General features: G+C 41.4%; 1 protein-coding gene across 1 annotated transcript; it reads left to right on the top strand.

The window, feature by feature from the left end:
- On the top strand, positions 1 to 22,612 carry Smp_072560 (hypothetical protein; the record flags this gene model as incomplete). Its single annotated transcript, XM_018794923.1, has 9 exons — positions 1 to 176; positions 212 to 440; positions 5,824 to 5,988; positions 6,288 to 6,443; positions 7,594 to 8,071; positions 12,314 to 12,606; positions 17,734 to 18,020; positions 18,946 to 19,034; positions 22,392 to 22,612. The coding sequence occupies exons 1-9, from the start codon at positions 13 to 15 to the stop codon at positions 22,610 to 22,612; spliced, it is 2,082 nt and encodes a 693-aa protein (XP_018649287.1). The 5' UTR covers positions 1 to 12.
- Between the last annotated feature and the right edge of the window lie 975 nt (positions 22,613 to 23,587).

The following is a 23,587-nucleotide window of genomic DNA, read 5'->3' as shown; positions in this document are numbered from 1 at the left end:
TGAATTCCGTCAATGGAGCTGTACCAACAGTTCCTTCTGACTGAAGATATTCTCAAGAATATCATAAATGATGCAAAACAAAACATCCAAGCGACATTCAAAGAAATTACTGCTGCTTTGGGAGGCATTGAAACCAGTGTGGATGACGGTGTTTTGAGTGAAGACCTTGAGAAACAGTAAGTTCTTCATAATTAATTAACTATTTCTAAAGGATTGAAAAAACTGAAGACCTCCTGTTAAAGCCAGTGGTTGGTCAAAAGCGAAAAGTGAAAACGAGCATTCACTCCGCAAGATGTGAACACAGTCCTCTAAACCGTTCGAAATTAAACCAGGTAGTGGACTCGCATAAATCGCCGGCTAAGTTGTTAAAGAACTCCAGAAAGTTAAGTAAGCAGTTGCGTAGTGCGAAAGACAGTCCGAAACAAACGGAACCTCAAAATGTAAGTTAGACTTTCAAGTACTAATTAGAACATGTCATTTAGTGAATTTTAAGTAATTGTGAAGTTAGACTCAGCGTGTTAGGGAGTGATAGTAAATCAGTCAGTGAGGTTGTAAATCTTCATCGACTGAGACGAGTAGGCCATGTATTACGCATGCTCAACCACCGAGTACCATGGCGTGCAGTGCTCACTAGTGTTGGAGACGGATGGAAAACAGTTAGGGGCGGCCAAACTAAAATGTAGTATCAGTCCATAAAATCACTAACTTCTCGTCCGCGGCATTTTGGCAGATGTAGAATACCTGGTTCGGGTCTGCGTGACTATCGTAATCAGTGGTTTGAGATTGGGTGACATGGCTCAGAATCTATTACAATGGCACAGGTGTATACACTCGTTGCTTCCCCTTAAATAATTCCCCTTAAATAATGTTCAGTCACTATATTTATGTATATGTATCTTTCATGGAATCTGCTTCAGCAGATTAAGTGCTCATCTTGTACTAGTGAGGTATGGCAATTCGGACCGATATATATATATATATATGCATGGTCTCACGTAGATAAGTGTCTGGATTAGTGAACTTTGCAAACTGAGGTAATCGCGCAATTCATCCATCTTAAGTTGTTTTTCCCTACATTGGTTCTGACGAGAAGTCAGTCATCTGCCAACCTTGGAGCCTCTAAACCTAGCCGCAGTTCCTACTTTAGTTGTAACGGACAGTCCTCATCGTTATGTTCAGGAAAGTTCCGTGTGGGAAATAAAGACCTAATGCCTTCTACTTATTGGTGATTTTGTATCAAACTGCCCTATAAATGGTTGCGAGTTCGTATCATTGGACGGTTTCTAATGTCTGATTGGAATACCCACCTCCACTTGTTTAAATATATAACCAGATATATCCAAGGATTTATGCATCTTAACATTGTTTTGTTAATACTCCCAGAGCATATCTCAAAATCCTTAATGTGTGAATAAATAACCTGAGGTCCAGATGAGAATATCACAATCCTTATTGTAGTTGACGTCCGACCGTTGCTGCTACCCTGACGTGGTGGTTGGGCTTGCCTATCGTGATGAAGCAATCGAGCTATGCTGGCTGGAACAATCGTTCCTCGAGGTCCTACCATGCCAGACAGGTCGGTTGAAGAGCGGTACGACTAAAAGCAGCAATCCCAAGGTCCGAAGGCGAAGTCGTACTGCCGACTGTACAGAGGTGTGACGGCAGTAAGGTGTTTCCTTCAGACAACCAGCATGACAGCGATGCTACCTTCCCACAAGGAGGGGTGGGGTTAGAAATGGTCGACCCTAAGAATGCACACCTCGCCTTATCCCACGGATTTCCGTCTCCGGCGGTAAGGTCCTTTGAAGAACGGAGCTAACACGTCAAAAATCCCCCACAAAAAGGCCGTGCGTGACCGGCCTCAAGCAGTTGTCCCTTGAGCACTGCGGTCACGCTCCCAGGTCGTTAAGACCAACACTAATCCGACTTCTTTTTTAGGTCCCTCAAGAAATACCCTTCCACGGTGTGGGCGGCCGGGAAGTGATATTAGCCCTCATACCCGTAACAGCATACGAGACCAAGTTGGTCACTTTCAATTCCTTCCTACTCCTAATAACTCTTATCTCCACGACTAACCCTTCCCACGTCCTTTTATCACCTCGCACCGCTAGGGCAAACGATTCAAGTACACGGAACGTTATTCCTGGTCTCCTGAAACCACGCTCTAAACTACATATAGGAACTTTTAATGTCCGAACATTGTGCCAAATAGGACAACAGGCTTCCTTAGCTAGGACTCTAGAATCTTACACCACCGATGTGTGCTGCGTCTCCGAAACGCGCATTCAAGATCCGAGTAGTGTCATTCATTTGACCTCACCTAATCAAAATAAAGAACCATCTCGATACACGCTTCGTGTATCTGGAAGCCCTGATGCTGCTTCCCGTGGCCTCGCTGGAGTAGGTATAGCTTTAAGTCCTAGGACAGAACTAGCTCTTTTAGACTGGATCCCAGTAGACAGTCGTCTATGCGCTGTCCGACTAAACGGATCAGTAAGGACTCGGAAAGATAGGGAAACTCGTCGTTGCCTCTTCGTCGTCTTTGCCCGCTCTCCCACTGACTGCAGCTCAGACGATATAAAAGATGAGTTTTACAGGAAACTTTCTGACCTTCTCCGAAAAGCTAGGCGTTCTGATGTAGTAATAGTGGCTGGTGACTTTAATGCTCAAGTAGGTAAACTAGGCGAAAGGGAAAGATACCTGGGTGGATCTTATGGTGTCGTGGCTCAAAGGACAGATGATGGCGACCGTCTGTTGCAGCTGTGCTCAGATAACCGCCTATTTCTTGCAAAGACTAACTTTAAGCATAAGGAAAAACATCTTTTGACGTGGCGACCCCCGAATTCGTCCCAACGTTGGACCCAATTAGATCACATCGCTATCAGCTACCGATGGAGGGGCTCGATAGAAGACTGTCGCTCATTCTGGAGCACATGTTTAGACTCAGATCATGCTCTAGTGCGAGCACGTATCTGTCTGCGTCTTACTGGACGCAGGAAAGACACTGCAGGGAAGCCTCTAAGGGTTCTACTTAATGATAAGCAAGCTAAGAATATATTTCAGGAACAACTGAAAAAACAGTTAGACAGACATGCAAGTTGTGCCCACCCCGAAGCAGCGTAGGATGACATCCGTAAAGCTGTGGAAACAGCAGTGATATCCGATAGTAAGGTAAGTCATAAGGTCAGGGAGAAACAATGGTTCTCGGCAGCATCTACCACACTGATAGATGCTCGAAAACTCATCCCACCTGGCTCTGAACATAACGAAGAGCACAGTCAGCTTAAGCGCAGTCTAATAAGAAGCCTACGCAATGATCGTGAACAGTGGTGGGTAGCGAAAGCAAGAGAGATGGAAAAGGCAGCGGCAATAGGTAACAGCAGACAGCTATTCAGACTTATTAAAGAAACCGGCATTAGGAACCCAACTATTAGCGAAACTATCTCAGACAAAGATGGGCATATCATTCATTCTCAATCCAGGAGATTGGATCGATGGGCAGAACACTTTAGGGATCAGTTCAACTGGCCTTCAGCCACACTCCAGTTACCCACGATCCCCAGTCGTCCTGAATGGCAAATTGAGGTAAGTCCTCCAACTCTCTACGAGGTTGAAAAAGCTATAGGAAATCTGAAGCGAGGGAGAGCCGCAGGCCCTGACAGGTTTACCCCTGAGATTTTTAAGGATGGTGGTCCAGTACTAGCAACGAGATTGACTGAGGTCTTAGGTAGAATCTGGGATCTGGACGTAATTCCATCTGACTGGTCCCAATCACTGATTGTGCCAGTCTATAAGAAAAGACAAAAGTCCTCCTGTGACAATCACAGGAATCAGTTTGACTAATATAGTGTCTAAAATATTAGCTTCAATAATATTTAGGCGCCTAACCAAAGCTCGTGAAGAGCAGACTAGAGAAAACCAGGCTGGTTTTCGACCTGGACGTGGTTGCATAGACCAGATATTCACTCTACGTCAGGTCCTAGAAAATAGACATACATTCAGACGTCCCACAATAGTAGTATTTCTTGACCTTAAGGCAGCATTTGACTCCGTTGATCGTGAGGTTCTATGGCAGTGTTTGTCAGTGAAAGGAGTACCAAAGAAGTACATTAACCTCATAAAGGCCCTCTACTCGAACACAACTGGTCGAGTTAGAGCCTATGGCGAACTGTCATCAGAATTGGTTACCTCAAGTGGTGTTCGTCAGGGCTGTCCACTCTCCCCATTCCTGTTTAACTTTGTCGTTGACATGCTTTTAGAGATATCACTTTCATCATCTCAATCTCCAGGAGTTGAACTTTTACCGGGAGATTCATTTGTTGACTTAGGATACGCCGACGACATAGTTTTATTCGGTGAAGACGCTGACAAAATGCAGAGTCTTCTGACCACTATAAGCAACAATGCAGGCATGTTCGGGATGCGATTCTCTCCCTCGAAGTGCAAAATGTTACTTCAGGATTGGGTTGAATCGACACCTGAACTAATGATAGGGAGTGAAGTAGTTGAGCGTGTTGACAGCTTCACTTATCTTGGGAGTCTCATCAGCCCTTGTGGTCTGGTGTGTGACGAAATCTCAGCACGTATACAGAAGGCTCGTCTAGCTTTCGCCAACTTGCGCTATTTATGGCGTAGGCGAGATATCCGTCTAGCAACAAAAGGACGGGTTTACTGTGCAGCAGTTCGTTCCGTCCTACTTTATGGCAGTGAAACATGGCCGATAAGAGTAGAGGACATTCGTAGGCTACTAGTATTCGATCATAGGTGTCTTCGACTCATTGCTCGTATATCCTGGGACCACCGGGTAAGTAATGCAAATGTTAGGAAACGGGTACTAGGTGAGGATGGAAAATCGATTGATGAAGTGGTGAAACTTCATCAGTTGAGATGGCTGGGACATGTGTTACGTATGCCCAACCACCGACTGCCCCGACGTGCAATGCTTTGTGGTGTACGAGTAGGTTGGAAGAAAGCTAGGAGCGGCCAGACCAAAACATGGCATAAATCCATGAAGTCGCTAACAAGTGGACTGGGCCGTGTTGGTAGGTGTAGACTACCTGGTTGGGATTCGCGAGATGATAGCAACCGATGGTTAGAGACCTTGAATGACATGGCTCAAAATCGTTTGCAATGGCGCAGGTGCATACACTCTTTGTGTTCTACTAGATTCTAATCTTCTGAATTCTTCATGTCCGTATCCTTTTTCTCTTTCCAAATTTATTTCACCGTATTATACTCCTTCAATAACATCTTCAATCCCTTATCTTTCACATAATACTTATACTCTTACTACTTCTACCAATATGGGATTTGAATTGACAAATTCATCTCTGTGCTAATGTGGTATGGCAACTCGAACTGATGTACGTACGTACAAGTTCTACGTTGTAACTGACTGACTGTAGTTGACGTCATCGTTTGACGTCTTACATCATAAAATTTGAGCACCACTTACTCAGTTTCCTGGGTCATAGAGTTCTCACGTTAAGGTTGACTGTAGACTTTCAGATTTCATGGTAATTGACCAAAGTTTAAACAATAGGGTATAGATTTTTGTATTTACATCGAAACTCCTGTTACAAGATTCCGAAAAGTGTGCAAGTACAAACTGTTTTTGGTTTTGCCTCAGTGTTCTGGTTAATTGGTTCCTGTAAACAAACTATTCTATAACGTTTAATAATTCCGGGAAATCTGATGCGTTAACATCGCTGTAATTTATTAATACAGACAGTGCAATAGGTAATGGTCATGAAGGCATTTACATTGACTTATTCTCCTAATCACTGGTTTTTTAAGCACAGCTTTTTTTGCTTTGCTCCCCAGATCTTTCAGCCGAGTGGTAATATGTGCGACCTAAAGAGCCATAAGCCCCAGCTTTTAGATTCAAGCATCCTTCAAACAACTTTCTGTCCTACAGATAAAGAATGTCTGATTTCAACTAATATTTCCAACTCTGAACCACAAAGCAAGCGGACTAGCAATATTGAGGTAAGCGTAATTTAATGTGAAATTTTGATGACATCCTAATTTTGGTTAGTTGATTTTGGTATTTCATTTTCAACCAGCAGGTCTCAGTTATCCTCATACTGAGGCTCATATTACTGACCAGCATTGCTGACGTGGTAGTTTAGTGGTTGAAGCTCTTGATTCTCAACTGCCTAGTCTGCTTTATTAAATCAATTGCTATCATTAGCTGTCACGCAAGAAGTGCACTTCTCTCTATACATTTAAACATCATCTTACAATACAGATTTTTCTATTTAGATTTATATTTCATACTTTATTAGGAAAGAAAGTGTGATCAAATTAATGAGAGGGAACTTAATATCTCCAGAACTGGGGACATACAAATGTCTGCTCAAAAGTTGTCAGAGAAAAAACGAAAACTATCGATGGATACGTCAGATTACCAACCACTCGTTAAACGTACCAGTTTTAATAAGGTAGAAGTTTTTCTCTTGTTTGTTTTCATACTTGGTTTTCAGATTGTTTGCCTTTCATGCTCTACTACATTTTTTATTACGATGCCACCATTCATTGTCTTGTAGTCCTGTTAGTTATATAATGATGTAAAAATCTGTTGTATAATTTTTTGAAGTCACAATTATCCTAGTGTCTTGTTGCCAGCCTCTTAAACCTTCTACTAATATTAAGATGATTTTACACAGGGTCAAAATAGTAGGTGTAATTCATTCAAAATTCATGTGACTTGTGTCCAGGTTTCAGATCTTCCACCAAGTCCCTTGGTTGCACACATGTAACCTTACGATTCACAAACTTTTTTCCATTGTGAGTGCTTGATATACCATACAGTTCCACGGTAATCAAAAGGTAAAAAGAGCTTACAACTATGGTATATTGGTCATAAATATCACTTGAAAAAATACATGCATTCTATCGCTTAGAAATCGCGATTAGTGATTATGTGCGGAAAGGTTTCCTGGAATTTTATTGCTGGTGTACTGAAGTTCAATGTACTTAGTTTCCATCATCCCTTCTGTCGAATATTTATTCATAATCGTTTTAGAACCTGGTATAAATGTGGGTCTCCTCAAGTTGCAACATCAAGATGAAATCAGTAAGTTGAATGAAAAAGCAATTAAAATAACAAGATCAATGGTGGTAATAAGGATTAAACATAGGGAACATTTGTTTAAAAGGGATTAGGGTATAAATCTCAGGTTTTGGGGGAAGATAGGTGTCTGCACCACTGCAACCGATTCTGAATCGTTCTTTAACCTCAGCCACTTAATCAGTAGTTAATACCATTGTAGATCCTACATACAATACATGATTCGCAGTTCAGCACACAGCTATGTACGTCATTAAGTTTCACTCAGAATTGAAGTTTTTGTACTGGGTTTGAACTCGTTACCCAATGATCCAGAAAATTAGACTCTGACATTGTTTCACATACGATAATAAACTATGTAGTTGAAATTGATTTTGATGGTTTTGTGTTTAGTCTGATTCCTATCTAGGCGTTAGTAAATTTGAAACTGCGTAAACCTAAGTTATAATATGTCTTGTAGCTACATTTAGTGATGGCTTCACATCTTGCTGTTACTATTATGTAGTATTTTTATCTTTCAGATAGGGTTGACTACAGAGTCAAAACATAATGTCGAAGATGAGGCGCCGCCGAAAGATGAACAGTTACTAAATTTGACTATGCCTTTAGGTCATGCTCCTGCAACTACAGCATCATCCTCCACTAATACCACAAAGTCTCCTAGCCTCGAGTCAGCTACTTCTCTTTCCGATTCATCAAGTGCCCCTCCACAAAGTAATGTAAATAGCATTAATAATACATTTGTAACCAAATCACCGTTTGGTGACTTATCAAACATACAGAAATTACCATGTCCTTCCATATTTTCAACTGAAACTCAAACGAAACACATTCCAAGACTTCCAGTTCCCGCAACTGATAAGAGAATTACTTCTCTTGAAAACAAGACTGCTAGTACTTGTGGCAAATCGCGTTTGTTTTCATCTACCGAAAGATTGGGCGGTGTTTCGAGACTCAATTCTCTAAATCACCCCATTCAGGCATCAAAACCAAGAACAGGTAAGCCTTTCAAATTTTCTATCGCATACTTTGACCTTTTATTCTATGTAAAAACCTCGTATGTTTTATATAAATGGCATCAGTTGTGTTAAAACATTTATAGATACCTTAGCCTACAGAGTTAAGTTCATTGTTTATCAAATCAATCCTGACAAGGTTCATATACGGCACATAAAATAGTATGATGAATGCTGTAAAAATATTATGCAAAAATAATAAAAGTCGGGGTTGAAATTTTATCGTTGACATCCAGTTGACAGGTTTCAAATTGGACGAAAGTCATACTGGTTTCCAATCTTAACCACAATTCAAATCATTAAAAAAAAACTACTAGGAACCATTATACATAAACTAGTAGCCCCCAAATGCCCTGGTACGGCCGAGAGTGGGGAGAGTCCACTCTCCCTCTCGAAATGCTCTCACATGGCCACGCGAATATATAGCCTCTGCCAGGGAAGTCCTACTCACTGCCTTCTCGTGGTGGGGGTGTTGTTTACGAAAGTGAGAGGACGAAAAGCGAATGTCCGGCACTTTAACCGGGTTGGTGGACACGGAGGGTCCACCTAGGGGAGTTGGAAAACCCTGATTCCAAACCAACGGTGAACATGGGCTCCAGTATCCTGATGGAACGAATGGCGAATGAACCTGTTGTTAATCACCGGCTACCATGGGACTGCATCTTCTCACGATGCTCCACTGTCTTGTGGATCAGACCTTTAGGTCAAAGGCTCTGGGTGTGGCCCCCTAAGAAAACCACCTGCTTCGGTTTAGGCACCCGGGCAGTATCACAGCCCACACACAAATGACATGAAATGAAGCACTACACTAACTACACTGCTCTCGTTCCTAATAGAAGAAAGACAATTTACATTATTATTATTATTACCATTATTATTATTATTATTATTATTATTATTATTTACTACGTCGCTTTTTCACTCCCTTTATTCCCAAATTGTGTATCCTTCCTTTCCAACTTATGCAGTAGCTCGCCCATGGTGGAAACTCTGTCCTATCTAAACGATCTCTAGTCACTGTCTGGTTGAAAGTGAATGCTTCCATCAATTACGAATACTGAAGCAGTCTTTCTGAAACCACGTACGCCGTTCAAGCTGTCTTCCTTCAACGTTCGCACACTAATGCAGATCGGACAACAGATGGGGCTGGCTATGTCTTTAGAAAGTCTTAATGTTGATGTTTGCTGTCTATCCGAGACCCGTATTCAAGACTCTAGTGAAGTACTACAAATTCGTTCTCAATCTGTCGCTTCGAAAAGCTTGTTTCACGTGCGCTTATCCGGGGACTCTGTGGCATCTTCGTCCAGTCTTGCAGGCGTTGGTGTTGCACTAAGCGCTAGGGCTGAGGCAGCACTAATCGATTGGATCCCCATTAACAGTCGGTTATGTGCTGCTAGATTAGAAAGTTCCATCAAAGTGAGAAGAAACCGGCGTGAGAAACGATGTCTTTTCGTCATCTTCGCCTATGCCCCGACAGATTGCAGCCCGGATGCAATCAAGGATGAGTTTTACCATCAGTTAACTGTTCTTCTCCAGAAAGCGCGTTCGACAGATATTGTAGTATTAGCCGGAGACTTGAATGCTCAGGTCGGGCGTCTAGGCACAGAAAAGAGTCGTTTAGGTGGCCGATGGGGACTTGTTGGTCACAGGACAGATAACGGGGACCGTTTGCTGCAACTGTGCACAGACCACAACCTGTTTCTGGCTAGCACTAACTTCCGGCACAGTCATCGCCGGTATGCCACCTGGCGTCCTCCCTCTGCATCCCAAGCCTGGACTCAGATTGATCACATCACGATCAGCTACCGCTGGCGTGGTTATGTACAAGACTGCCGCTCCTTTTGGAGTACCTATCTGGAGTCTGATCATGCCCTGGTCTGCGCCAATCTCACCTTACTTTTCAGTGGCCGAAGGATTGACCACCACCAACGGATCGATGTTAGTAAACTGACTGCAACTTCTGTTGCAAGTAAGTATCGAGCGGAGCTAGCCTCTAGGCTAGCTACCATCCCACCGAAAAGTATAGATGAGCGTTGGTTGCATCTTCACGACGCCATGAAAATGGCAAGTAAAGCCGCTTGCGGCTTCGCGAAACGTCCCGCTTACAAGCACTAGGTTTCTTCTGGCTCCTTACAACTGATCGAAGCCCGTCGGTCTACTCCGGGTGACCGTGAGTTTGACCACAAACGAAGGCTGTTACGTAATGAAATCGGGCAAAGCTTGCGTAAGGACCGAGAAGCCTGGTGGTCGGAGCGTGCTAATGAGATGGAAGCAGCAGCTGCATCTGGTAACTGCCGGAAGCTCTTCCAACTCATCCGAGCCACTGGCAGCAAGAAGTCTGGTGTGAGTGAAACAATCTACGAGGATGACGGGATGCCAATCACTAACATCTCTCGACGTCTTGGACGATGGGCAGAATTTTTCGAAGGGCAGTTCAACTGGCCTGCTGCTCCGGCAACATCAACCAGTTTGTCCTGCCCCCCATGGCCGGTGACGACTGATCCACCAAACAAGGCGGAAGTCCGCAAGGAACTCCAACTCCTGAAGCGCTACAAATCACCGGGCCCAGATGACTTACCTCCGGCTCTTTTTAAAGATGGTGGTGACTTTCTGGCTAAGGAACTGACTGTGTTGTTTGCAAAGGTTTGGGAGCAAGAAAGTGTTCCAACATCATGGAATGAGTCAATAGTCGTCCCTATCTTTAAAAAAGGTTCACGTTGTTCCTGTAACAACTATCGGGGGATAAGTCTACCTCCGATTGCGTCCAAACTATTGGCTTCTGTCATTCTTCGTAGGTTGTTTAAAACCCGAGAACGATTGACTCGCGAGGAGCAGGCTGGTTTTCGTTCTGGTCGAGGATGCATTGATCACATCTTCACCCTCCGCCAAATGTTAGAACACTGTCATGCTTATCGCAGGCCAACAATCGTAGTGTTTCTTGATATCAGGGCTGCCTTCGATTCGTTGGACAGGACTGTTCTCTGGGATTGTCTATTGAAGAAGGGTGTGCCTGAGAAGTTCATTAACATCTTAAAGGCCCTGTATACGAACACCTCAGGCAGAGTGAGGGCATACAACCACCTTTCTCCCTTGTTCCATTCAAGCAGCGGGTTAGGCAGGGTTGCCCGATCTCACCATTCCTCTTCAACTTTGCCATCGATGACATCCTGGAAACAGCTCTAATGGATGTAAGTAATGGCGGTGTGGATATGTTGCTTGGAGAACGACTTCTCGACCTCGAGTATGCGGATGATATTGTCTTATTGTGCGAGAATGCCCAAGGCATGCAATCCGCACTTAATCAGTTGGCAATCAGTGTCCGCAGGTACGGCTTGTGCTTTGCACCCTCCAAGTGTAAAGTACTCCTACAAGACTGGCAGGATTCTCATCCTGTACTCACCTTAGATGGTGAGCAGATTGAAGTAGTTGAGAAGTTCGTGTATCTAGGTGGCTACATAATGGCTGGTGGTGGCGTAGTTAACATTAAGTAGTCAGTAATTTAATGTAGGTATGTGATTCACAGTTTCAATAGATTGTCTGCTCTAATTAACAAATACAACCAAACTTCAGAGTTATATATTTCGCTCCTTCCTAATAAAGTTTACAAACATATTTGAAAAGTTTGAATCAGAATTGCTTCTTCGTCAACTATAAATTTTTATTCCATGTAGTCATGCCATAAACTGGTTATCTCAGCTTTTTCAGTTAGTACCAATAACAAATCGTCTTCAGTATAGAACCAACAAGCTGCCCCTTGTTTATTAATATAATCTATTTCTGAAAACTATATGCAGTCTCCCAATGTAGACTTCTCACATAGGACACGCTCTTACATTTTATTTTTATTTATCTGATAAGCACACACGAACTACTAACAGTTTCATAGCAGTCTCAAACAACGAAATCTTGCGATGGTTTCCATACCATATAAAGGATGCACTAAAACCAGAACAAAAGTAACATGATGGATAAGAAACAACATCGCTGTTTTGTTGTTCAGTAGTCTCAGTTTTTGTTCACTGTCCTCGAGTTGTTTGCACAGCATTACAATCCGTTAGTGGTTCCACCCCAGGTTTTCATGCCTCAAAGATGTATATGTTAGTTAGTATGCTCTTTCATTTCTTTACTATTGTCCAGAAATACATGGTTATACCACACATCAAATTGATTTCACATAGTTTTTTCGGGGTTATTATATATTGTTACTTTTGTTACTCGTATGTAGGTTCAAAGTTAAATTCCATCAACGAAAAAGTATCCGTTAATACATCTTTAAATGGCTGCTCTAATAAGCACAAGAATCGATCTGGTTCCGTTTTATCTGATAAAGAGCAGCGTATGGAAGCCAAAAGGCAAGTTTTTATCGAACAAATGGAGAAGAGAGAAGAACGCCTGCGAGCTTTCCAGGACGCTCAAAAGCAAAAAATGGAAGCTCGTAAAAAGGCGAATGAAGAACGCTTTCTTGCTGTCCAACAACGATATCAACAGATGCTGCAGGGCAATCATCTTCAAGTGAAAGTGAGTTTTGTTTATTTAAACACATAAATATTGGTAAAAAGGGGCACCGGATACATATGTGCCGCATAAATCTCCTTTGATTTGTGTCAGGGCTGTGATACTACCCAAGCGCCCAAACTGAAGCAGGTGGTTTTCTTAGGGGACCACACCCGGAGCCTTTGAACTAAAGATCTGATCCACAAGGCAGTGGAGCATCGTAAGGAGATGCAGTCCCATGGTAGCCGGTGACGAACGATTGGTTCATACACCGTTTGTTCCCTCAGGATACTGGAGCCCATGTTCACTATTGGTTTGGAATCAGGGTTCAGAATCTGCTCCTACACTAGCTCTCTTCGCCTGAACTTGTTGCTCTGTATGCAGTAGAAGAGCTAGGTCATCTGCGGAGTCCGAATCGTCTAGTTGCATCCAACCTGTCCATCGTATTCCGTGCTTCCCATCAGGTGTGGGAGTCTTCATAGTCCAGTCGACCACCAGAACAAGGAGAAACGGAGGGAGTAAACAGCCTTGTTTGACACTAGTCTTCACTTGTATTGCGTCTGCGATCTGTCGTCCATGCACGACTTTGCAGTGTAGTCCGTCGTATAAATTCCGTATGATGTTGACCATCTTCTCAGGTACACCATAGTGCCGAATAGGGTTCCATAGGTTCTCATATCCACACTAACAAACGCTTTCTCATAGTGAAGGAATTTGATTCCATCTAGTTGACTTTTCAACAATGTTCCTTGGCGTTGTGACTTGGTCTGTGAACGATCGATCCTTACGGAATCCAGCTTGTTTATCTCGAAGTTGAGCGTTCACAAAATCTCCCATTCGCTTCAACAACACTGTTGGAGACCTTTCCTGCTACAGATAGTAATGTGAAGCCTTTATAGTCCTCACAACTACTCAAATCTCCTTTCTTCGGTATCTTGATGAGGTATCCGTCTTTCCCGTCTGTCGACACCTGTTCTTCCTCTCGAATCTTCCTGAATTGTATGTGGAGTATCTTTTCAGTGACCTCTATGTCTGACTTCAGTGCTTCGGCTGATATGTTGTCTGATCCTGCTGCTTTTCCACTCTTCATTCATCTGATGGCCATGCTGATTTTCCTGATGGTTGGTGGGGAGACCGCTATAGGGATGCCTGTGTGTGCTGCTACATTATTCAGCGAGTTCAGTGTGTTTGGGCTATTCAAGAGTTCTTCAAATTGTTCTACCCACCTGTTTCTCTGTTCTTGAACCTCAGTGATTGGCTTACCTTCTTTGTTCTTGACTGGTCGCTCTGGTTTACTATATTTTCCTGCTAGTTTCTTCGTTGTATCACATAGCTGTCTCATATTTGCTTCACATACAACGTTTTTCGCTGTCGTTGCTAGCACTTCCAGATATTTCTGCTTGTCAGTCCTAATGATCTTCTTCACTCTCTTGTTCGCACCTGTGTATTCAATCTGTGCCTTGATTTTCTCTGTTCTTGTTCGGCTGTTATTAATTACTGTATTCTTGTTTTTCCTTTCTTGAACCCTGTCTAGTGTTTCGATAGAGATTCATTCTATATGATGATGCTTCTTGCGGTTCAGAACCTCCTGACACGTTGATCGCTTTTCAGTTGTCTCTCATAGTAGTCTGCTCTCCTTTAAATAGATGTTGTAACCTGTTGCTGAGAGCCATCTTGAATTCGTTGAGTTTGCCAGTATATCGAAGGAAGTCTGTATTGAACCTTTGTAATGCTGTTTTCCCAGTTGTCCAGTGTTTCTTTAGCTTCAGTTTCATCTTGGCCACAACCAGGTTGTGATCTAAAGTTATGTCAGCTCCACTCTCTGTTCTTACGTCTTCCATTGACCTTCTGAATTTTCTAGTGATGTAAATATGGTCGACCTGAATCTCTGCAGTATGATCCGGTGAGACCCAAGTACCTTATGTATGTGTTTGTGAGGGGATATAGTGCCACCAATAACAACTTTGTGGACTGCACATAAATTTGCAAATCTCTCACCAGTCTCGTCCCCTTTCTACTAGTCCATTTCGCCTCATCATATCTCTAAATTTGGCGTTACCCATTCTAACTTGGTCGTTTAGGTCTCCGATGAGGATGGTCTGATCCCTTTTTTGGCACTTCTTCATGATCGACTGTAGCCTGTCATGAGACTGATTTTTATGATCGGTGGGTGCTTATCACTGGATAACATTGATTCCCTCCCTTGTTCTGAAGGACGCTTTGATGACCCTGGACTCATGATATTTCCATCTTGTAAGTGCTTTTCGTGCTTTTTTGCACAGCATCAGACCAACTCCCTTAGTGTGCGTAACATTTTCGCGACCAGACTGCAGCAGCATCTCTCCCGAATGTAACCATGGGTTTAACTTATTCCGATCACCTCCCTGTTGTATCTCCTCGTTCCTATAGCTGTTTGATTAGTCATCCCGGTCTACCACGCTGTCCGGACATACCATGTAAGTATATTAATTGTCGGTCTGGTTGTTGGGAGGGGTCTCAGAATCGTGACTTTCGAAGAATTATTAGCTTTCACCAAGTGGCGTCATTATTTGACTCCGAGGACGGAGTTTAAATTTCTTATTCCAGTTGACGCTTTTTAGCAAGGTTGTTTTCTACGGCATTGGGTCTCTGACCCCATGCTTAACCTTCCTTTAACCAGGCTCGGGACCGGCAGTAACCCTAGGAAAATTACAGACAGATTTAAGTGATAAATACACTTTTCAAATAAAACGTTCGTATCTCAGTCGGTTATTTGTGAGTGATCAGCGCTATTCAAGTGGAAGTAGATGTTGTGGGATTTATTTTTGTTACTGGATAATGGCGAGACGTGTGATACTTCGTAATTTGAGGAGAGTGATTCCCTATCGGTCAAGATGTTCGATTTTAATTTACTGTGCTGTTGGTTTGAGACACGTCCTACCTACTTCAGTTTCAGTAGTCGGATGGTATCAGTAGCACTCACAAAGTCAAGCATAAGAATCATACCTTGGTTTGGGTGGATTTCGTGCATACACTTTTAAATCGACAGTAACCATTCACTCTTATGTCTTGATATTGGTGCTATATTATGTTTTATAACAAGACTAACTTACCAAATTACTACTTTTTTCATAAGAATCATCATTTTCATGATAACATTACTCAATTCACAGTGTATTTGAAACATTTTGCCCATCATTCTACTAACTGATCATACAGAGCACCGTAACCGGTTTCCGCGGGCTCCTTACATTTTAAGTTATGTTAATATACGACTAACCGCTATGTTATACATAAACGTAGATTATTACATTAGGAAATTATGCATACGAACCGATAAATCTGATGGTTGGAGCTCACTAACAAAGCGAAAGTCCGCAAGGAGCTTCAACTCCCGAAACACTATAAATCACTAAGCTCAGACGACTTATCGTCAAGTCTTTTTAAGGAAGGCGGGGAACTTCTGGTCAGAGAACTAACCAGGTTTGTTTGGTAAGGTTCGACAAACAAAGAATGTTCCGACGTTCTGGAATAAACTGATGATCGTCTCCGTTTTCCAGAAAAACTTACCTGTACAACAGCTATCAGTGATAAGTCTACTTCCAAATACGTTCAAACTATTGACTTCTGTCATGCTTCTAAGAGTGTTCAAAATCCATTGAAGGAAGAACTGACTAGAGAGGGACGGGCTGGTTTTCTTTCTGGTTGTGGATGTATTGATTATATCTTCACACCCCGCCAAATGGTAGGACCCCTTCCTACTTATTTCAACCCAACAATCATTGTTTCTTGATATGAGAATAAGGCATTATAACCACCTTTCCCCACTGTTTCATTTCAGTAGTTCGGTTAGGCAAAGTTTGCCAATCTCACCATTCATTTTCAACCGTGTCATCGTTAAAATCTTTGAAATAGCTCTGATAAAAGTAAGCAGTGGTGTTATGGGACAGTTACCTGAAAACACTGATCTCGTTTTTATATGCGACGATACTCAAGCTCTGCAAGTCTGACTTAGTCAGTTAACCATTAGTGTTCATGTGTAAGGGATGTACTTTGAACCTTTTGGATGCAACGGACTCCTAAAAGGCTGACAAAAGCAGGTGGTGAATATTGTTGTTAACTTGAGTGATGGGACTAACCTACATATGGTAAAGGCCTGGGCGGCTTATGCCCAACTGCAGCATCTTGACATTAGTCTGGATGTAAAGTGTTGGTGAGAGTAGTTTTGTTGGGTTTATAAAACCTGACCCCTTCGAGTTGATATCCAACAACTCTCTGTATTCAGTCATCGTTGTCTCCGAAGAATTGTTGAAATCCAGTTGCAACGCTATGTTAGTAATCAAGAGGTTCAGCTATGTTTAGGGACAGTGATGACAATTCGATATCCTGAAACATCGGCTCCAGTAGTTCGAACATATTTTAAGAATGTCATCTGTGTAGCTTCCATATCGTAGGTTGTTTGCCGATCCTGAGACTAGTTGTAAAAAGCGAAGTGTTAAGCTTATGATATGATCCCGTGGTATGAAAAAAAGCTGTGCTGGCATCTGTCACTCGTTACAACCCCCTGGTTCGTGCCTGAGAGATGGTGTAACTCGGCGTCTTGGGATATTACCATTCATAGCTTAGAACAAAAGTCAGTAATTTTCCTTTTATTGTGTTCTATATTCATAAAAAACCAAACAGGACCGCCTAAAGTGGAAAAATTCCCGTTGTATTTTTACTGCATTGTTTTCCATAATATGTATTACTCCTGTTAACTTAGACTTTTGTTCTCTTTCTCCTTAAGAATCATGCACTTCTTCCTTTCACTCTGTTCACAATTTCGTTTTCTCATAGCATATTTCTTTTGTTGCCCATCTGTGATTATTAACACATGCCAAACATACGTATATTACGAGGACTTACCTGTATATACATTCAGTCTGACAGCATAAGATGGTGTATATTTTGACTATTTCGTTTATTCGAATATTTGTGTCATCAACTGGCTAATTGTTAACGGTACTAACGCATGACTGGTTGATACTTTACGACTTGTTACACTAATAGTAGTATATTATCAACTTTTATTCTGGGATACAAGTCGTACATGATTAGTTGGCAAAATTAAAACTAACATTCTAATTGTTTATCACTAAAATTCTTTGGTTGATTTTGCTGGTTTGATTATAGGAAAGCAATACTTCTGTTACTTCTGTTCAACCAAGTAACGTAAGTGCTAAACCATTGCAGCCTACTACTGTACTGAAAAAGTGTCATGTAAATTTAAATCCTATGGATCATAATACGTTAAAAGTACAAAATAAACCTGTTACAATAATCAAGCAAACTCAACCGAACACCTGCCCAAAACCCCAGCCAGTTTCTAAACTCAATACAATCCAACCAACAAAACTGCAAACTCATGAGAAAGTAATCACAACTCAAAAAGTATCACTAATAAGCAGCCCAGTTGTCAAGTAAGTCTCTCTCTCTCTATATATATATATATAATATATATATATATATATATATATATATATATACATGCATTGGTTCAGGTTGTCATACGAGATGAAATTACCAAACAAAATCCTAGAGTAGTATCGATAGTAGCAAAAGAGGTTAGATTTTGAAAGAAAAGAAATTAGGAAATTTCGAGGCTCAATTTCTAAGGGAATACAACGAATGAATGGATTTACCGCATTACAGTCGATTCTGAGTCATACCATATAACTGTCTCGTCAACTGGTTTGTCACCCTATGTCTGATTTCAACATTGCTCATTCAATGGTCTTAAATTAAATAGGTAGTGCTCCGAAAGCACCTATAACGGAACGCTAAAAATTTACGAATGTCTTCTCTTTTTAAAGGTCACGTTCCACATCCATAAATTTAAACAGTAAAGTTCTACGTAGTATACTTATCTTCTGCTTAGTAGATAGGCACCTCGTCTACTCAATAAGCAACGAAAGTTGGCAAAAGCTTGCTGAGCTTTCTGGAACTAAACTTTGCCAGATATCAACCCACGAATGCTGATAAGACTTCTAAGATAAGTCAAGTAGTTAGTGTGCTCAACTAATTAAGTGCCTGTAGTTCATCCACGTATTGATGCAGATCAGTCCATAAGCAGTGCCTTCCATTTGGGACAGAAACTCAGGTCAGAAATGGTTGCATTGTTAGTCAAGGCGATCAAAAGACTCGAGTTTGTAGACTGGTTTGTTTATTTCAATGATTTTATTAACCTGGTTGTCCTTACACTTAGGAATTATCTCTTTACCTCCCGTACTACAGTGTACTCAATTTCCGGTTGTGTTTATTTTATAATTTTACAGTCTAAATTCAAACCACAATGTAAATAGATTTTAACTGTTACGTAACCAATATTTTTTCACATGATTTCAGTGAGTCATTCGATATATCACAGTTGAATTCCGATTCAGAATCAGATGACGATGAACCAAATATGAAAGTTCCCGGTTGGTGTCGTAAAGGTATCAGCCTACATTTCCCTGATTTTTATTAATTTGTTTTAATTACTATGAAACGGTTTTTGAACGACCGATAAAGTCACCTCAATAATTAATAGGTCCCACCAGCCTAACGAGTTATAGGACGTAGCACGATTATGTGTCAACAAAAGCTGTCACATTTCACTAACATATAAAACTTAAAAATAAACTTTTAATATCTCAGTCAGTCAGCTACAACGTAGGACCAGGCACATATATGCATCGGTTCAGGTTGCCATACCTCGTTAGCACAACAAGGTGAACACCGGATTCATAGAAGTAGTTAATTTAGTGGTGGTAGTATATAAAAGAAAGGTTGTATATAAGGATATAGTATAGGAAGGAAAAACGTTATGAAGCAATTTTAATCTGAAGGTTTAAGGGAAGATAAAGAGTGTATACACCTACGCCATTGTGATCGATCCTGAGCCATGTCACCTAGAGTCTCCAACCATTGGTTTCGATAGTCATGCGGACCCCAACCAAGTAGTCTGCATCTGCCAACATGTCTCAGACTAGAAGTTAGTGACTTCAAGCACTGATGCCACGTTTTCGTTTGACCGCCCCTAACTCTCTTCCAACCGTCCCCTACACTAGTCAGCATTGAGCGTCGTGGTATTCGGTGTTCAGGCATACGCAACAACACGTGGCCCAACCATCTTAGTCGATGAAGATTCACAACCTCATCAACTGATTTACCATCATTTCCTAAAACTCTACGTCCAACCTCACTATTACTTACCCGGTGATCCCAGTAGATGCAAGCAATATTTCCAAGGCATCTGTGGTCAAATACTAGTAACTTGCGAGTATCTTCTACTCTTAATGGCCATGTTTCGCAGCCAAAAAGTAGAACAGAGCGAACTGCTTCACAGTATACTCGTCCGTTAATTGATAGACGGATATCTCGTCTTCGCCATAGGTGACGTAAGTTGGCAAAAGCCAAACGAGCTTTTTGAATCCGTGCTGAGATTTCGTCAGACACCAACCCATAAGGGTTTATCAGACTTCCAAGATAAGTGAAGTTGTCGACGCGTTCAACTACTTTAATCCCTATCCTTAGTTCAGGTGTCAACGCAGGCCAGTCCTGGAGCAACAATTTACATTTAGAGGGGGAGAAACGCATCCCAAACACCCTGGCGTTATTACTCAGTGCTACCAAAAGACCCTGCATTTTGTCAGCATCTTCACCAAACAGGACTATGTCATCTGCGTATCCTAAGTCGATAAGTGGACCTCCTACTAGGAGATCAATTCCTGAAAATTCAGTCGACGAGAGCATTATTCCGAGCAATAGGTCTATGATGGAGTTAAACAAAAATGGAGATAGTGGACAGCCTTGTCGAACACTACTTGAGGTTGTAAAATCATATGACAGTTCGCCATAAGCTCTCACTCGACTGGTAGTGTTCGAGTAAAGAGCTTTCACAAAGTTTATCTACTTCTGAGGTACACCTTTCAAAGACAGATACTGCCACAGAACCTCTCGGTCTACAGAGTCAAATGCTGCTTTCAAGTCAAGAAAAACTATGATTGTCCGACGCTGATAGGCATGCCTGTGTTCCAGAACCTGATGAATAGTGAATATGTGGTCGATGCAGGCACGACTAAGTCTGAAGCTAGCCTGATTTTCTTGTGTTTGCAGTTCACGAGTCTTAGTTAGGCGCCCGATCATTATTGAGGCTAGTATTCTAGATGCTATATTAATCAAACTAATCCCTCTATGGTTATTACAGGATGATTTTGACTCCTTATAAATTGGGACAACCAGTGATTGTGGCCAGTCAGATGGGATTACGTCCAACTCCCAGATTTTAGCTAAAATATTAGTCAACCTAATCGCTAAAATCGGACCACCATATTTAAAGACATCTGGACCAGCTGCTCTTCCTCGTTTCAGATTAGTCATAGTCTTTTGAACTTCAGGTAGGTTCGGGGGACCTACTTCAATGTTCCATTCAGACTGTTTGGGAATGGTGGGTAACTTTAGAGTAGCTAAAGGCCAGCTAAACTGTTCTCCAAAGCGTTCCGCCCATCTTTCTAAACGTCTGGGCTGAGAGCAGATAAGAGTCTCGTCTTTTCCTCGAGATTGTCTCGCTTACAATTGACTTCTTCATTCCGGTTTCTTTTATTAGTCTGAAGAGTTACCTGGTGTTGCCTACAGCCACTGCCTTTTCCATTTCTTTTGCTTTCGTTCCCCATCACTGCTCACGATCGTTCCGTAGACTTTTGTTAACCTAGATCTGATTCGCTTTCGTTTTTCGTCGTGTTCAGAGCCTGATGGGATGAGTTCACGAGAATCCATCAATGCAATAGGCTTAAAAGAAATCCATTGGTTCTTTGTAGCCCTTTCGGTTAAATTACTAATAGATGTTACTGTTGTTTCCGCAGCTGTTCGTATATCTTTCAGAGCAGCATCTGGGTCAGTCTTGTTTTCAGAACTGTCTAGATGTGAACTCAGTTGTTCCTGGAACTTACTTTTGGCTTTCTCGTCACCCAGTTCAATTCTAATGGGTCTTCTAAGTGTAGTTTTTCTGCGTCCAGTGAGGTGCGTGACCGCAGTGCTCAAGGGACAACTGCTTGAGGCCGGTCACGCACGACCTTTTTGTGGGGGATTTTTGACGTGTTAGCTCCGTACTTGTTGGGATCTTACCGCCGGGTACGGATATCCGTGGGATAAGGCGAGGTGTGCATTTTTAGGGTCGACCTTTTCTAACCCCACCCCTTCTTGTGGGAAGGCAGCATCGCTGTCATGCTGGTTGTCTGAAGGAAACACCTTACCGCCGTCACACCTTTGTACAGTCAGCAGTACGACTTCGCCTTCGGACCTTGGGTTTGCTGTTTTTAGTCCTACCGCCTTTCAACCGACCTATCTGGCATGGTAGGACCTTGAGGAACGATTGTTCCAGCCAATATAGCTCGATTGGTTCATCATGGTAGGCAAGCTCGACCGCCACGTCAAGGTAGCAGCAACGGTCGGCAGCAAATGTAATATTATTTCCAAGTGTGATAAATAAATAAATTATTCACAACCTTTAAAGCATTCACTGCAGAACTAACTGATTAATACTGATCAGCTCCGTATATTTCTTCTATCGTCAGTGCATCGCTGAAATTCACTTATCCCAAAAAACCTTATTAATCTTTCATGCAGTATTGTGTGTGTTTATATACGACAAAATAGGGAAAGTGTTAAACTAGGATACATATTACGTATTCATAAAACAAACTTTCATTTATTTTTGAAACAGAATTAGAAATACACAAATTTTCTATTAATAATTTATTAAAGAGTGGAAAAATAGTCAACTTATGTCATCATTTTTAATCTCATTTAAGGAAATCCTGAAATGATAGCGGCAATGTCTGATGTTTATTCAAACAAACTGAAATGGCAAAACGAATTCCTACCTGCATCAATGATAACTTTTGATATTAGTGATGTATTCCGTAATTATCAGTATACCATTCGACCACGTACAAGCAGCGGTATATGGAACACTCCCGGTGCTTCGAAGAGTTCTACTGGTCGTTCGATTTTAAAGAAGATACTTTTATGAATACATACTAAGTTCTCAAAAACTTGTACATTCATTTTTTTATTAGCATACTTCTATTTGTTTGTGTACTCCTGTTATAACCTACTTCACTAACTTTGCTTTTATTACTTACATTAAATTATTGGATATATCTATAGTTCCAATTATACATAATCCTTCCGGTTGTTAAAAATTTGACCTTATCGTATATTCGTCTTAAGATTTGTTAATTATCTTATGTGATTTTCTTAATGATAGAACGGTATATGTGTAGTTTTACAGTGTTTTATTTTTGTATTTTTGGATTCTGGGTGTAGAAGTAAAACAATGGCTTGGATTTCAGATTTAAAAGAAACGCTTATAAAGTAATTAGATAGGCTTCTGTAAAAGGTCGTTGATAAATATATATTGTCGACTACCCAGTATTGTTTATCAATATTATCATGTTAACGAAGTGGAAGAAAAGCCTAATTAAGACAATTCCAATTCAGATCTCCAGGTATTAACGTGTAAGTCCATTACCGTATATCAGTATATAATTAGACTTTCGTCTACCTGAAGTTACGCGACAACGACCAAAGTTTTGAAAGTTTAAATAAGCAAGTTTAAGTGATGTAGGTAATAAAAACGCTGGCGTGACTACTTCAACATGGTGTATGAGCATAGCAGTTGGTGTATCGTTATCATACCATTTCATTCATGTGCGGCACTTCTTGCGACAGCTATGATTTATTTCTAGTCTGAGACGCAGACTGTTAAGAGAAGCACATAAGATTTGTTCCGTTCTATCGATTTATAATATATACACAACTAATATAACTATTTGATTGCAATTTTTAGCTCAAAACTTATGTGTGATATGATTCTCGGTTAGTGGAAGCTGATTACTGAAGCACTAGCAATCTAGCATAAGTGGGACCTTTAAACACTTTCGACATATATCAATTGCAATGTTTTGCATTATGAACTTGACAATTTTCACATCATAATGCATTA

The sequence above is a fragment of the Schistosoma mansoni genome, chromosome 1 (assembly GCF_000237925.1).
Source record: "Schistosoma mansoni strain Puerto Rico chromosome 1, complete genome".
Lineage (NCBI taxonomy): Eukaryota > Metazoa > Platyhelminthes > Trematoda > Strigeidida > Schistosomatidae > Schistosoma > Schistosoma mansoni.
The sequence above is the reverse complement of the archived record's forward strand: the minus strand, read 5'-3'. Positions and strand labels throughout refer to the sequence as shown.